At 35.1% G+C, this 14474-nt stretch overlaps 1 protein-coding gene across 7 annotated transcripts in view; it reads left to right on the forward strand.

Moving 5' to 3' along the window:
* The window catches only part of DNAH12 (dynein axonemal heavy chain 12), a 70267-nt gene that overhangs the window by 11777 nt on the left and 44016 nt on the right, over positions 1–14474 (forward strand). For 5 of the 7 annotated variants that reach the window (XM_048071678.2, XM_048071661.2, XM_048071667.2 and 2 more), the window contains exons 14-29: positions 473–598; positions 2562–2696; positions 3246–3439; positions 4225–4465; positions 5455–5640; positions 5998–6198; positions 7363–7557; positions 7764–7885; positions 8045–8327; positions 9622–9741; positions 10151–10307; positions 10555–10727; positions 11664–11816; positions 12217–12456; positions 13530–13775; positions 14111–14230. In XM_048071678.2, coding sequence (XP_047927635.2) covers positions 473–598; positions 2562–2696; positions 3246–3439; positions 4225–4465; positions 5455–5640; positions 5998–6198; positions 7363–7557; positions 7764–7885; positions 8045–8327; positions 9622–9741; positions 10151–10307; positions 10555–10727; positions 11664–11816; positions 12217–12456; positions 13530–13775; positions 14111–14230 — 2892 coding nt within the window. The remainder of the gene's footprint in view (positions 1–472; positions 599–2561; positions 2697–3245; positions 3440–4224; positions 4466–5454; positions 5641–5997; positions 6199–7362; positions 7558–7763; positions 7886–8044; positions 8328–9621; positions 9742–10150; positions 10308–10554; positions 10728–11663; positions 11817–12216; positions 12457–13529; positions 13776–14110; positions 14231–14474) is intronic. The other 2 variants (XM_048071690.2, XM_048071685.2) reach the window with 2 other exon arrangements.

Genomic DNA, 14474 nt, shown 5'->3' on the forward strand with positions numbered 1-14474 from the left:
TTGAGCAGAACATAGATGATGATACGTTAGCACTAGTACCACGTTTGTGCTTGGAGAACAAACCTGGAAAATCGTGTAAGGTGTGTGTCAGCCAAAAACATTATTGGATAAGAACCTCTGTGCTTTATTATACATTAGGATGATGTGCATCAGATTTTCTGGTTTGGTAATATGGCTTTAAGGATAACATATTTATGTTGCATAATGTTATAAAATGATATCTGAAGATTTCACACTTATATTAACTGGTCACAGAAGTCATATTTAGAGAAAGAAGTTCATGAAGGGGGCAGGGATTTGAGTAACTTTTTACATATTTTGAATGTTAATATTCAATTGCCTGACATAGCTCTAAATTCTGAGAAGTCCATGAAATGTAGATTCCTATTGCATCATTGTAGATCATTTTTTTCCTACCTTGTGTCTTAAATAGGCCTATGATACATAAAGTTTTGTGATATGTCTATTATAGGAGTGCTGTTGGCAAATGACTTACTTCTTAGATGTTTTTTTATTTGCTCCTGAAGACATTGCACTGAATGCAACAGTTCTTCTATGGCCAAAGAAGATTGACCCTATTTTTGATGAACATGATAATGTAAGGGTATTTTCTTTGTTTATGGTGTATTTTGACTTGTTAGATTTTTCACTTTTCTTGAGCTATTTATTTTTTCAGCAGCTAGATATATCTGTACATATAACATGAACCTTACTCATTTTGAAGAGCTTAAATAATGCATTTCCAGGTTTTTATATCAAAAGAGGGCTTTTTGGAGTAATTTAAAAATGCAGAAAATTGTCATTGCAGCTTAAAACACTCAACAAGTCCTAATATCTTAATTTGTTTGTGCTCAATACTACGTAATTCATAGGAATGTAAAAAATTGCTACAATGCAATTGACTGTTACTGAAAATATAACTGCCAGCCCTTAATAACATTTGTTAGTAAGGAACGGTAGGAATTGTGTTACTTAGGTAGCTATCACTAATAGAAAATACACGACATCTACAGTTACAAAGAGAACATTAGATTATTAGATTTTTTTTTTTTTTTTTTTTTTCTTCCTCTGGTCTACATTTGTCTTGCTAGCATTCTTTCTCTCTGGCTAAGATATAGTAAGTCAAGCCTTTTGGTGTTCTTTTTTCTCTTTGTAGTAATTGTGTAGAATTTGTCCTTGGATTTATTAATGACTTTTAGAAATGGCATTTAACATTTTTTATAAAAATAGCAATACCTTTTAAATATCACAGTTGAGGATTTCTCTTCCGCTATGTTTGATTTCCATACTACAGAATATGTCCAAGGATATTGAATATATCTCTAACTTAAAATATACCCAGACAGTGAGATTGTCTGATAACATGCAAACAAAATATTTTACATTAATGTAACACACACCCCCCCCCCAAATGAGTGGAATTAATTTTATACTTGTACACAGAGAATTCATGACGCTTGTTCAAATTATTTTAATGAAAATGTTGCTACAGAGTGTATCTGACTTATTAATGGGAGTCCCTCAGAAGTGTATCTCTCGGTAGCTGACTATCTGGCAACTTGCATTGTGCTAGAACTTAAGGAAAAGAATATTTTTACATCAGATCTTCACGAGTCTGCAAGTTTGAATTTTATACTGATATAAGTCCATTCCTCATAGAATCCCAGCATCATAGAACGGACCCTTAAAATTCATCTAGCCCAACCTCCCTGCTGAATGGGATCTTTCACTAGATCAGGTTGCTGAAAATCCTGTCCAAACCAACTGTGAACATTTCCAGTCATTGGGTACCCACAACTTTTCTGTGAAACCTGTTGCAGTGTCTCACCACCTTCATTGTGGAAAATTTTGTCCTTATATCCAATCTAAATCTACCCTCTTTCAGTTTAAAACTGCTGCCAATCATACTGTAATGCAGTTGAAAAGGACTGGTTCCCCTGGAGAAGTTCTGTTTGTCCTTCACAATTTTTGTGTGGCAGTAGTATTCTTGTCTTAGCAGATCTCCTTTGCAGAGATTGATTTCTTAGTTGATACCTTAAAAGTAACCCACTTTTATGCAGATCCTGTGCTTTAGAGTTTTCTTGTGTTCTATAATTTCTGCCTTTTATAGCAGTAGATACATGTGGGATAGCATTGGCCTTCAACAACTGTAGATGTCTCCTTTTTTGGCAATAAAGCATTGATTCCTAAAGATGAGAATCTCTTTATTCTTTGCTGTAATACATCTGGTCTTTATGGTGTCAACATTTACCCTGTGCTGTATCAATTGGAGCTTCCCTATCTTTTTCTGAAGGAGTCCTTCATGCAATTCTAACTGCTATGATTGTTGAGGTACGGGTTCCACATTAACATACAGAGGCTGCACACACTTAAATGGGACATACAGGAAGCAACTCATCAAGAAATGTGTTTATTTTAAGGGTAATAACTTATCTGTATCATTTATTTCCTGCCTGTGCTAAATATTTAATTTAGACAGCACTGTGTATGTTAATTATTGTGGGGATTTACAACCGCTTCTGCATTGCTTTTTACTATAAAAACAATTACCTGTTTTGTAGATGATTGAAGAGTCCAAAAGTAAAGGAGAACAAGAATTAATACAGAAGTCTGAGAAACTGATGGTGGAATTAGAAAAGCTGGCACATTCTGTAACAGAATTTGAAGAATACTCAGAACTGGACTGCATGCAACAGGTATGACCAGCATTTAGCGTGAAATGGATAGAAATGTTCTGTATGTTTAAAACACAGGGGTCCTGGAAGGAATTTAGAATTAAGTAATCAATTCTGTTAGCAAATGTGAACTACAAAGTGTATTACCCTCTTGCCACAATGTCAAAACTCATTAAAAGCTCTACCCCCACCTGTCTGTTTTCTTGGGCTATACTGGTAATAACATTTGACTCAAATGAAAGTTTACTATAAAATTGTGCTTGAATTAGCTGATAAGTTCCTTCCCCTTGGGAGGAAGCTGCAGGCTGCCATGAGGCCTCCCCTCAGCCTGCTCTGCTCTGGGCTGAACAAACCAAATATGCCAGGAGCAGAATCCAGCATTTGTTCTTAAATTTCATATGTCTGGTGATTGCCCAGCACTCTATCAAGATTTCTCTGCAAGGCCTCTCTACCCCTGGGGGAGTCAACAGACAAAAATACGAAGACTTACTATGTTTTGATGCTTTATTTTGATAGCTGTTCAGAGTATAGCTTAGTTATTTCTCAAGACATTCAATTATTTGATTTCAGTATGTAGCTGACCTGAGAGCATTACAGAAACGCATACAAGAGGCAGATGAAACAGTAGCTCATATTAATAAAGAAGAGACTCTGTTCAAGTGGAAATTGAGTGACTTCCCACTCCTCAGCAACTTAAAAGTTGATATTGAACCATATCAGAAACTCTTCCAACTTATACTGAAATGGCAGCAAACACAGAAGAGGTATTTCAATATTATATACTTGAGGGTAAATGAGGGAGAGTGGACAAAATACTCATGCTATTTTTGTTCGTGTCAGATATAGAACATGCCATTTGTTTTCTTGTAAGCTTTTATCAGTTGCTAGAAATCCAAGTTCAATGGTACTATAGTTTATATATTAGGGTTGTTGTTTTTAATTCAGTTAGAAAACATCTGTGGTTTTTTTTTAAATGCAATACAAATAAGTGTATTTCATATTGGATTCTAACTGTATTGGTCACACTGGTAAGTCTATAAATAAGACATGTTCTGCTAAAGAAATGTATTGGAAAAAAAAAAATGGTTAGGTATGAGCCATTTTGTATGCCAGAAGAGGAAGAAGTTTAATTAGGAAGGTCACAGTCTGCACGTAATGAAAACCGTAATTTATCTAATGTCCTTCCAAAGTGCCATGTAGATGTGCTCAGATGATTATGTTGCTCTCCAGTGGTTAGATATTACGACAAAAATTGTAATATGACTCTAAATTAAGTGAGATTTCTTACCAGTTCTTGCATTCTTTCAATAAAACTAAACAGTATTAATCTTTTTTGAGAGCAGGACAGAAATACACAGAAGAGCATGATCAAGCCACCCTTAGTAGTGCGTTAGAATTTTGTGTAAAATGATGGTAACTGGAAACAAGAGCTTTACTCTCATGTAAATAACTATTAAATTAATCTGACTCATTTGTGTTGCAAAACAAAGTGTTAAATGTTTGTGGAGTACGTTTTCTATTCTGTTTTTTAACTTTGTTTTTTTCTCAGATGGATGGATGGTGCCTTTTTGGAACTAAATGGGGAAAGCATGGAGGCTGAGGTTGATGATTTTTCTCGAGAGATATACAAAATGTCAAAACTCTTCCAACAAAAACAGAAGAAAATTCAGCAGGAGTTGAAAAAGACATCACAACACAGAACTGTAGAAGAGAAGAAAGGAGAAGAAATAAAGGCAAATCCAACTCTTACAATGTGTTCTTCAGTTCTTGAGCAGATTAAAGACTTTAAGGTAAAAATAAAATGGCAAGGGTCATTAATATTTAATGCTAAGGGACAAATCCTAAATTAATTACTCAGTATGGGTAAATGCTGCAGTGTCAGAGTTTTCCTCTTTAAGTTAGGATATTGATGTTTCATACAAGTAAAACTCATTTAGAACTACTAACTTTCCTAGTAAGTTGGATGGTGCACCAGGGCCAAATTTCTTCTGATCTCACACAAATGTTCAGAGACGCAGGAGGGCAAAACCTTTCCTCTTCCATTCTGTCCAGCAGGGCCTCAAAAGGAAGGCCAGATAGCAGAAAGCTACTGCTTGTTTGAGTAATAGTTATGGCTATGCAATTTTTTTTAAGAATGTCTGTTAAACTTGCATTGATTAGACCCTAGATGAACTAGTGTACAAGGATTTACTCTTTTGCTACTCTGTGTTCGTGGACATCTAAATCTAGTCACGGGAAACTAAAGAAAAATGCTTGAACCTAAGCACCCTGAAGTATCCTCTGTAAGTTATTTCTTCTTCCTATTGTGATAGAGAGAGCCAGAGCTCCGAATCACCATGCCTATATTGTACTGTCACATTTATTTTAATAGGATTGTAGATTTTTTAGCAGTTTTAGGGATGTGGACAGTTAAAGAGTGAATGCATACAGGGGAAAAGTGTTTTGGGGATTCAGGGAAACATTTAAGAATGTAGTTAAGAATTTTGACCTGGGACCATGTATTATATTAAGTAGAAGTCTGATTTAACATAACATAGTTGAAATTTTGTTCCTTTTCACTTTCTTGCCAAGACCTTTGCTTCATAGTATTATATTTCTTCTCCAGTAATTTAATGCAATTATTTAGGAATGGAATGGATATGTCTGCACTTTTCAGAAAAGACTTTTCATGTCATCAGCTACTGCAACAGAATTTTAAATGCAAAACAAGGATGAGAAAAAAGTTGAGAAATAATGCACATTGCAATGTTTATGTTATAAATGTTTTTTCCTCAATTAGGAGAATATTCCCACTGTGAATGTCTTTTGTAACCCTGGCATGCGAACTCGGCATTGGCAGCAGATGTCAAATATAGTAGGATATGATTTAACACCAGACTCTGGAACTACCCTGAGAAAAGTTTTAAAGCAGAATCTAGCCCCTTATTTGGAAGAATTTGAAGCTATAAGTGTGGGTGCGAGTAAGGTAAGCATGGAGATTTGATAGTGACAAATATAATGTCAGGTCACTTTGTGCTGGCTTTTATGACCTGCTAGACTTTTTGCCTTTGCTCTTATATTAAAGAGATTTGGTGAGACTTTGGCCCATTAAAAGATATCTGTGAGTGTGTAAACATTTTTCTTTCACGTTACGTTCTTTGTATTTCCTGAGGGTACTGCTTTCTATGCACTAGAAAGTGAATTACTAAGAAAAACATTAAAAATAACTTATGCGGTTAGATCAAAATAGTTTATTCAGCTCAGTAAGATTATGTACTGAATTAATCAACCTGAAAAAAATAATAAAGTAAGTAGAATAAATTATTTTCTTTTCATATGGTAGGAATTTTCCTTAGAAAAAGCAATGCATGCCATGATGGAAACCTGGGATTCGATTTCCTTCAATATGACTGTGTATCGTGAAACTGGTGTTCACATTCTGTCTGCAGTGGATGAGATTCAAGCCATTCTCGATGATCAGATTGTGAAAACTCAGACAATGAGGGGATCGCCTTTCATTAAACCATTTGACAAAGAAATCAGAGTATGATGAGAAAAACATACTTTTTTTTCCATTTTGATTTGCCTAATAACTGTAATGCAAGAGTAAGCCAACAGTGTTACAATATTATTATTTGATGTTAGTGAAATGCATTATTGTTTCTTCAGCAAGATTCTTTGGAGTTCATTTAAGTCCTTCCTACATTATTTCTCAGTGTTGCAGTTCCCTCTACATCTCAAGTTTTGGTTCCTCTCTTTTGCCATTCAGATACAAGTGCAACCAAAAAAACTTTGGTTCACATACTTTGAAAACTGCTGTTTCATTTATGGTCTTTAACTTTGCTTCTTAATATCTTCAAAGTAAGATTTCATTATTGTTCAAATAATCGACATTTAGTGATGTAGTCCTTGAGTTTTGGAATCAAATTTTGAACTATAGTGTTTACTTTTGGGCAGGGAAACTTTTGGAGGGCTGGGAAAATTTTTCTTTTTTTTTTTTTTTTTTTTTACATCAGGCCTCAGAACAATGATGGGATCAATTTACAGCTGCTTGTCTATTTGCAGAGATAGAGTAGTCTTTGTGGTGCTAATGCTTTGTCTGCTGTCAGGAGAGAAGGTGGTCAATTTGCTATGCAGTTACCCTCTCTAATTCCTTCTATTTGTTTAGAAACAGGTGATTCAGGCAGGGCCAGTTAACATGTAATAATCCTGTAAAGGGTACTTATCCTTTACAGACAGCCTCTTCCAGAGTCATCAGCTATTGTCTACTTTTGAGACAGGATACTGGTCTGGCTGGATCGGTCCTCTGATCTAGTGATCTTTCTGGTATGCTTGTCCCTACTATAATTCAGCTGCAAACCAAGAGCTCCTTGCTGTGGGAGATGGAATATAATTTGTCACTGGTAACCTCCAGGGTGTTACTGAACCAGTAAGTTATTAAAAGATCGTAACACTGAAGTGATAACTGCATTTTGGGAAATTCATTTCCAGATATATTAAATTTCTGAACTCCTTTGGCCATCTATATAAGTGAAAGAACCTAAATACTCCTAAATATTTTTCCATTATTTTGCAGACTGCTAGACAGTTTTGTTTAATTTTCTTCTTGGGAACTAGAGCATCACAGTGTCCTCTTTTCCTCTAATTATTCTCTTTAATACTATTTGCGTGGAAATATCCATGTAACATTCTTTAAATATTTATTAAGGAATGGGAAAATCGCCTAATTCAAATTCAGGAGATAATTGATGAATGGCTGAAAGTGCAAGCACAATGGCTTTATTTGGAACCCATTTTTTCTTCTGAGGATATCATGCAACAGATGCCAGAAGAGGGGCGTCTCTTTCAGACTGTTGATAAACACTGGAAGGGTATTATGAAATATTGTGCCAAAGACCCAAAGGTAAGGAAGAAAGACTGTATTAAAAAGAAACAGTAGTTTCTCTGTTTCTTTTTGGCATTTTTTTGTTTATAGAATATACAATGATCAGTTACGTTAGCTGCCTAGGCTTTCTAGGAATAAAATAATGTTGTACCTTAGTTGAGCAACTTTTGCTGTGCAAAGTATCTTATTTATAACTTACAGTTTGCATGTGTTTGTTATTACAGGTTCTTGTTGCTACTTCCTTGCTAGGGTTGTTGGGGAAGCTTCAGAACTGTAATGAGCTTCTTGACAAAATCATGAAAGGGCTTAATGCTTATCTTGAGAAAAAGCGTCTCTTCTTTCCCCGGTATGATGTGCTTAGGCTATTTCAAAAACAAAAGTCTTGAACATTTATATTGCTGTTCAGTAAGGTCGGCCTTTAAAGTAGCTTGATAATTCAGTTAGCTTCCTTTTTTTTTTCTTTTTTTTTTTACTTTTTTTTTTAATGTTCTCAATCTTTTTCTAGCTTCTTTTTCTTGTCTAATGATGAAATGTTGGAGATCCTATCAGAGACTAAAGATCCTCTCCGAGTTCAGCCTCACTTGAAGAAGTGTTTTGAAGGCATTGCTAAGCTACATTTCCTTCCCAATCTGGATATTAAAGCAATGTATAGTTCCGAAGGAGAATGTGTTGAACTGATTTCAAAGATTTCTACTACTGAAGCTCGAGGTGCAGTGGAGAAGTGGTTAATTCAAGTAGAAGATATTATGCTGAAGAGTGTACATGATGTTATTGCTAAGTCAAGAATGGTATGGATTTTGTAGTATGTTTTTTGTAATAATTTAATAACAATGGCACAAAGAGAAATAGACCTTTATTTTAAGGATGTCTCTTGGCTTCCTAAAATTCTTACTGATCACAAGTGTTCATATAGATGAAGTTAAGGCACCAGGAACGAGTTAACATGACTTGCATTTATAGTGAGTTAAGTAAGAGTTTACTTTGAATAAGAATTAAGTTGTTTTCCTGTAACAGTGGATTTAATCTTTTTTTTTTTTTTTAAAGATTCACAGCAATACGGTGTTTCTAGGATATATAATTTGAAGTTAATGAATTATTTAGCATTTTTTATTTAACTAGAAGTTAGAAATAAATAAAACATTTACAATATGCTTGCTCCCTCCTAAAAGAAAATCATTTACCAGAGTATTTATATAATATGGAAAGAGAAGTACATGAATCTTAAAAATTATTTGATAACAAATTGCAAATCTAAAGGGAAGAAGGCATTTAAAAGATAATTTGGACTTGGAAAAAAAGAATAGATTGTTTTCAGCAAAGAATGTTAATAGGATCACAATATATGCTTCTGTATTATATCACAAAAACATAGAATGGTTTGATTTGGATGAGACCTTAAAGATCATCTAGTCACAAGCCCCCTGCTGTCAGCAGGGACACCTCCCACCAAACCAGGTTGCCCAAAGTCCCATCTAACCTGGCCTTGAACAATTCCAGAGATGGGGCATCCACAACTTTCCTGGGCAGTCTGTTCCTGCACCTCAGGACCCCCATAGTAAAGCATTTTTTCCTTATATTTAATCTAAATCTACAGTCTTCTACTTTAAAGCCATTACCCCTTGTCTGTTGTTACACTCCCCGCTGAAGAGTCCCTCTTCAGTTTTCTTGTAGGCCCACTTTCAAGTACTGGTAGGCCACTAAGGTCTCCCAGGAGCCTTCATTTGTCCAAGGTGAACAACACCAACTCCATCAGCCTTCTTCATAGGAGAGGAGCTCCAGCCATCTGATCATCCTCGTGGCCCTCCTCTGGACTCACCCTAACAGGTCCACATCCTTCCTGTGCTGGGGGCTGCAGAGCTGAATGCAGGGCTCCAGGTAGGGTCTCATGAGAGTGGAGCAGAGGGGGAGAATGACCTCCTTCAACCCGCTAGCTGCACTTCTTTTGGTGCAGGCCAGGATACAGCTGGCTTTCTGGGCTGCAGGTGCACATTGCCAGCTCTTGTTGAGCTTTTCATCCAGCAATACCCCATTATTTAAGTATGCACTGACACTGTATTGGTACACTGTATTTATCTCTTTCAGGCATATCTAGAGACAGAGAGAAAAAGTTGGGTTCTGGAGTGGCCTGGACAAGTAGTTTTGTGTGTGTCTCAAATGTTCTGGACAAGTGAGGTACATGAAGTTCTTTGCAATGGACCAGAGGTACTATGTAATGCATATTTTATTTTATTTTTAAATTTTTATTCATTTTTCATTTCAGCTGATGTATTTTGCCTAGTCAAATCTTCTCTTTCTACAATCAAAATTAAATTTGATAAAACATCAGCATATGAGTTTGATATGCATGAATATCTGTAAAGTGATTTATACCTTTGATTCAGGTACTTGAATACTCTTGTTTAGAGCAAGCCTGGATTAAAATGTAGTTTTGGAACATACATGAAAAACTGTGATTGACAGAAAAGTTGATGCAAAAAAAAAAAAAAAGATGATGTATGAATATATAGGTTTAATAAGCAATCTCCATTAAGGTATTTAGTTACTGTGAAGAAGTCTGGAACACTTGAAGCTGTCATATACTCAGTTTCATAATTACCTTTGTTTTTCCCAGGGGTTAAAGGATTACTATAATACACTTCAGCTTCAACTTAGTGATATCGTAGAACTGGTAAGAGGAAAACTTTCAAAGCAAACAAGGACTACACTGGGTGCCTTGGTTACTATTGATGTTCATGCTAGAGATGTCGTCATGGAAATGATTCGAAGTGGTACTTCTCTTTTAAAAATATTTTTCTTTCTGTGTCTTTAATTCCATAATGCTGAATTAATCAAAAATAGCTAACCAATCTGATTTTGCTGCATAAAACACCACGGTTTTAAGACGTGAGCATCAAATGTATGTGAGTATTTGGATGTGAACATAAACAGTAATAATTTCAAAGTTGTTTTAAATTTAAATCTAATAGAAAATCCAGTTATCTAAAACTTTTTTACTTTTAATTATGCATTTATCAGGTGTACAGAGTGAAACAGACTTTCAGTGGCTTGCACAACTACGGTATTACTGGGAATCTGAGAACGTTCGTGTCTGCATCATTAATTGCAATGTAAAATATGCTTATGAATACCTTGGAAACTCACCACGCCTTGTCATTACTCCTCTAACAGACAGGTGTTATCGCACCTTGGTATGATCTCAACAATAAGTGGTACTAAATACCATATTTGCTGTAGTATGTTATTTTTTGCATTGTTCATTATAGCCATACTTTTAGGGCTTTCAGTTGTTGTGAGACTGCTATTTCTGTAAAAGGCAATTTTCAAAGATCATAATTTCTATAGATTATTGAAAATGAAATTGAGCTACAGTAGCAAATCTGGACAGCCCATCAACATGACTTAAATTTTAGTGGATTGTTTTGTTGTGAATGTGATTTTTAAAATATGTACAGAAAAACTTCCCTGTTTAGGTTTCGTCGCTTTCTAGGTTACGAGAACACGAAATCCATTTCTTATGCCCTGTAGTTGTTAAATGAAATGGAGAAGGAACCACTTGTGATCATAGCTTTCCTAAGGCTAGTAGGAGTTTAGCAACTTTTTAGTCTTGCTCCTGCTAGAGGTGTTTATCTTTGTACTGTTCTATCATCAACTAACTTGACAATGGAAAATTACCATGCATACCAAAATGATATACTGTGAGGAGTACAAATGCAACAGAGGGGGACAGGGTAGGAAAGAAAAAGAAAAAAGGAAAAAGTATATTAAAGTAGAAGTGGAGGTAGAAAAGAGTAAACTAATTGCTTGAAGTCTGGTGTGAAAGATGTATCTAAACAAGACCTGAAAGACTGGATTCAATAAAGTTCGAGTAACTAATCATGGTCATGATCATAATGTATAAAACTAAATTCTCTTTTAGGGAAAATTCATTTGTCTTGTCTCTATTTCTAAGCCATAAGTAAATTTCAGATTATTTTTAGATTTGCATAATATATAAATGTACTTTTTCTTTTAGTTTCATACAGTCATTTTATTTATCTAATGCAATTTAAAGTAAGACTTTCATTCAGAATAATTTCATATGAATGAAGTACTAATAATTTCCATAAACTATTTCTGTTCCTTAGATTGGAGCTTTTTATTTAAATCTTGGTGGGGCCCCAGAGGGTCCAGCAGGAACAGGTAAAACAGAGACCACCAAAGATTTAGCTAAAGCTTTGGCTGTGCAGTGTGTTGTCTTCAACTGTTCTGATGGCCTCGATTACCTGGCAATGGGAAAGGTAAATAGAATTAAATGTTAGGCTTTGTATTTTATTTATTAGGATGAAAAACTGTAGGGTGCCCACTTTGCAGGGACACTTGAATAAATGAGGCTTGCTACCCTTGGACACAATATAATGGTCCCTACATATGTTAAATTTTCTATGCATCATGAAATCCTGTAAGTCACTAATTAAAACACAAAAAGAAACAAGTTTGCCAGAACAGAATCTTGTGATTTAGCTTTCTTTAAAACAAAGACTTTGTCATTATATCACTGACTTTTGCTCTAAACAGGCTTAGATATTATCAAAATTGTATCTTTCATATAATTAAACTTCCAACATGATACTCTTAGTTTCTTTAGAATCCTTGAAAATTGTGTTAGAGATGTTATTGCTGTCTTTCTTAATTTAACAGTTTTTCAAGGGATTGGCTTCGTCAGGTGCATGGGCATGTTTTGATGAATTCAATCGCATTGAACTGGAAGTATTGTCTGTTGTGGCACAGCAGATTCTTTGCATCCAGAGAGCCATACAGATAAAGCTGGAAAAGTTTGTTTTTGAAGGAACTGAACTGAAGCTTAACCCCAACTGTTTTGTAGCTATCACTATGAACCCAGGTTATGCAGGACGTTCTGAACTTCCAGATAATCTGAAGGTAAAATTGTAAAATATATGCGTTTGCTTAAAAAAAATATTTTAAAAATAGTAATAAAAAATACATATTTCTGGTATTATTTCGGGTTTACTTCATATTTTACCACATACTTGTTTTGTGATTTACACATACCAAATCTCTTTTTTCCTAACTACTTCTGTTATTTCTGAAAGAATTTAAACCTTTTTTTTTTTTTTTCCTCTTGTGTCTATTTCTGTTTTTCATGCTTATTTTTCCAGGCCAAAGACTTCAATACCGTAACAAGTAAACTGGCAAGTGTCAGACTGTTATTAGATTGTATGATTTGGATGATAACTTTGTTAAGTTGGAAGGATATGTTGGAAGAATGCTTTAAGAAAAGTATTTTTACATAGCATTTATTGTAGGCTTGCTTAAAAGAAGTTCTGGTGAACTACACTTCATACATATAATGAGTTTGCTTAGATTACATGGTTAAATAAAAACTAAGGGATTATTTTTGTGACTAGATTAGCTGTTTCATTGAGGAGGTTTGGCTTTAACAAAGTAATTTGGAGCCTTTTGGAAGCAGTGCTACAGTGTACTGTTCCTTAACACTCAGGGTAGGGCAGAGTAGGTGCTATACTATACATGTCAATTTAAAGCAGACTTAATATGGTATGAAAATATGTCAAGCACTGATTACCTCAGGAAAGGAAGTGCATTCTCTCATGCTATCTACATCACTTACTGCTGTGTTGGATGCGTCAGTGTAAGCGGCAAACGGCACTTCTGAGGCAGTGTTGAGGGGAAATAGCTGCAGAGTGTCTTTCCTGCATTGACGTGTACATGGAGATGGATCTTGATGGTGTTGTGTTTACATTAGCTTCCTAGCAAGTCATAAACTGTCTCTGCATAAATTAGCAGTTTTTCTATTTGATTGGCTCCCAGTGTTCTGCACACTACTGCTTTCCAGTGTGACAGTGTAAATGATCCACAGCTTATCTACATAATCATATTAAGCAGTACTTCAGTAGAAAGTAGAAATGCTGTGGTGGGATGATCCATTACCCACAAAAATTATCTAAAGATATTTCTTTGGGTATGTGTTTCAGGTTCTTTTCCGAACAGTAGCCATGATGGTTCCTAACTATGCTCTGATAGCAGAAATTTCTCTGTATTCATATGGATTTCTGAATGCAAAGTCACTGTCGGTGAAGATAGTAATGACCTACAGGCTTTGCTCAGAACAGCTTTCCTCTCAGTATCACTATGACTATGGTATGCGAGCAGTTAAAGCTGTTTTGGTGGCTGCTGGGAATCTAAAATTGAAATTTCCGAAGCAAGATGAAGATGTATTGGTGAGTTCAAGGAATAATTCATGAGGAATTTTACTGGTGCATGCAGTTCTGAGTTCTGAGGGTATTTCCACCACATCTTCACTGTCATGTCACTGCTCCACTTTATTTAGGTTCCCTATTTGTGAAACAAAGATAGTCTTTTTTTATTTTTTATTAACATCTGTTAAGTACATGCTGCACTTTCCAGTGCTCTTCTGCTGATTGCACAGTTGTGTTTAACTGCTTATCAAAGGCACCATATAATTAATAATCTTTATTACATATTGTTTTAATTTCTGAACAGTTTATTCTTTGTTTCTAATGAGAACAATAAGCTGTGTAATTGTTTTCTCTAGCTTCTTAGATCAATTAAGGACGTGAACGAGCCCAAATTTTTGTCGTGTGATATACCTCTGTTCATGGGTATAACTAGTGATCTATTTCCTGGAATCAAACTTCCTGATGCAGACTACAATGTAAGTATATTTGTAACTTTTTGTTGGTAAAAATTATCAGTTTTGCTTGTTTATCTTGTAACCAAGTGTAATTAATACAGTAATCTGTGAGTTGTTGTGAGATATGGAAAATTGTGAATGTTTGCAATGAAACTTTGTACCACAGAAAATTCTTGGATCTGTTGTGAGTTTAATTCACATCTGAGTTCCCTTATGTCCAGAAGGGCTGTGTAAAGCATCTTACAAATCAGAAACTGATCTGCAA

Source organism: Anser cygnoides, chromosome 10 (genome assembly GCF_040182565.1).
Source record: "Anser cygnoides isolate HZ-2024a breed goose chromosome 10, Taihu_goose_T2T_genome, whole genome shotgun sequence".
NCBI classification, from domain to species: Eukaryota; Metazoa; Chordata; class Aves; order Anseriformes; family Anatidae; genus Anser; species Anser cygnoides.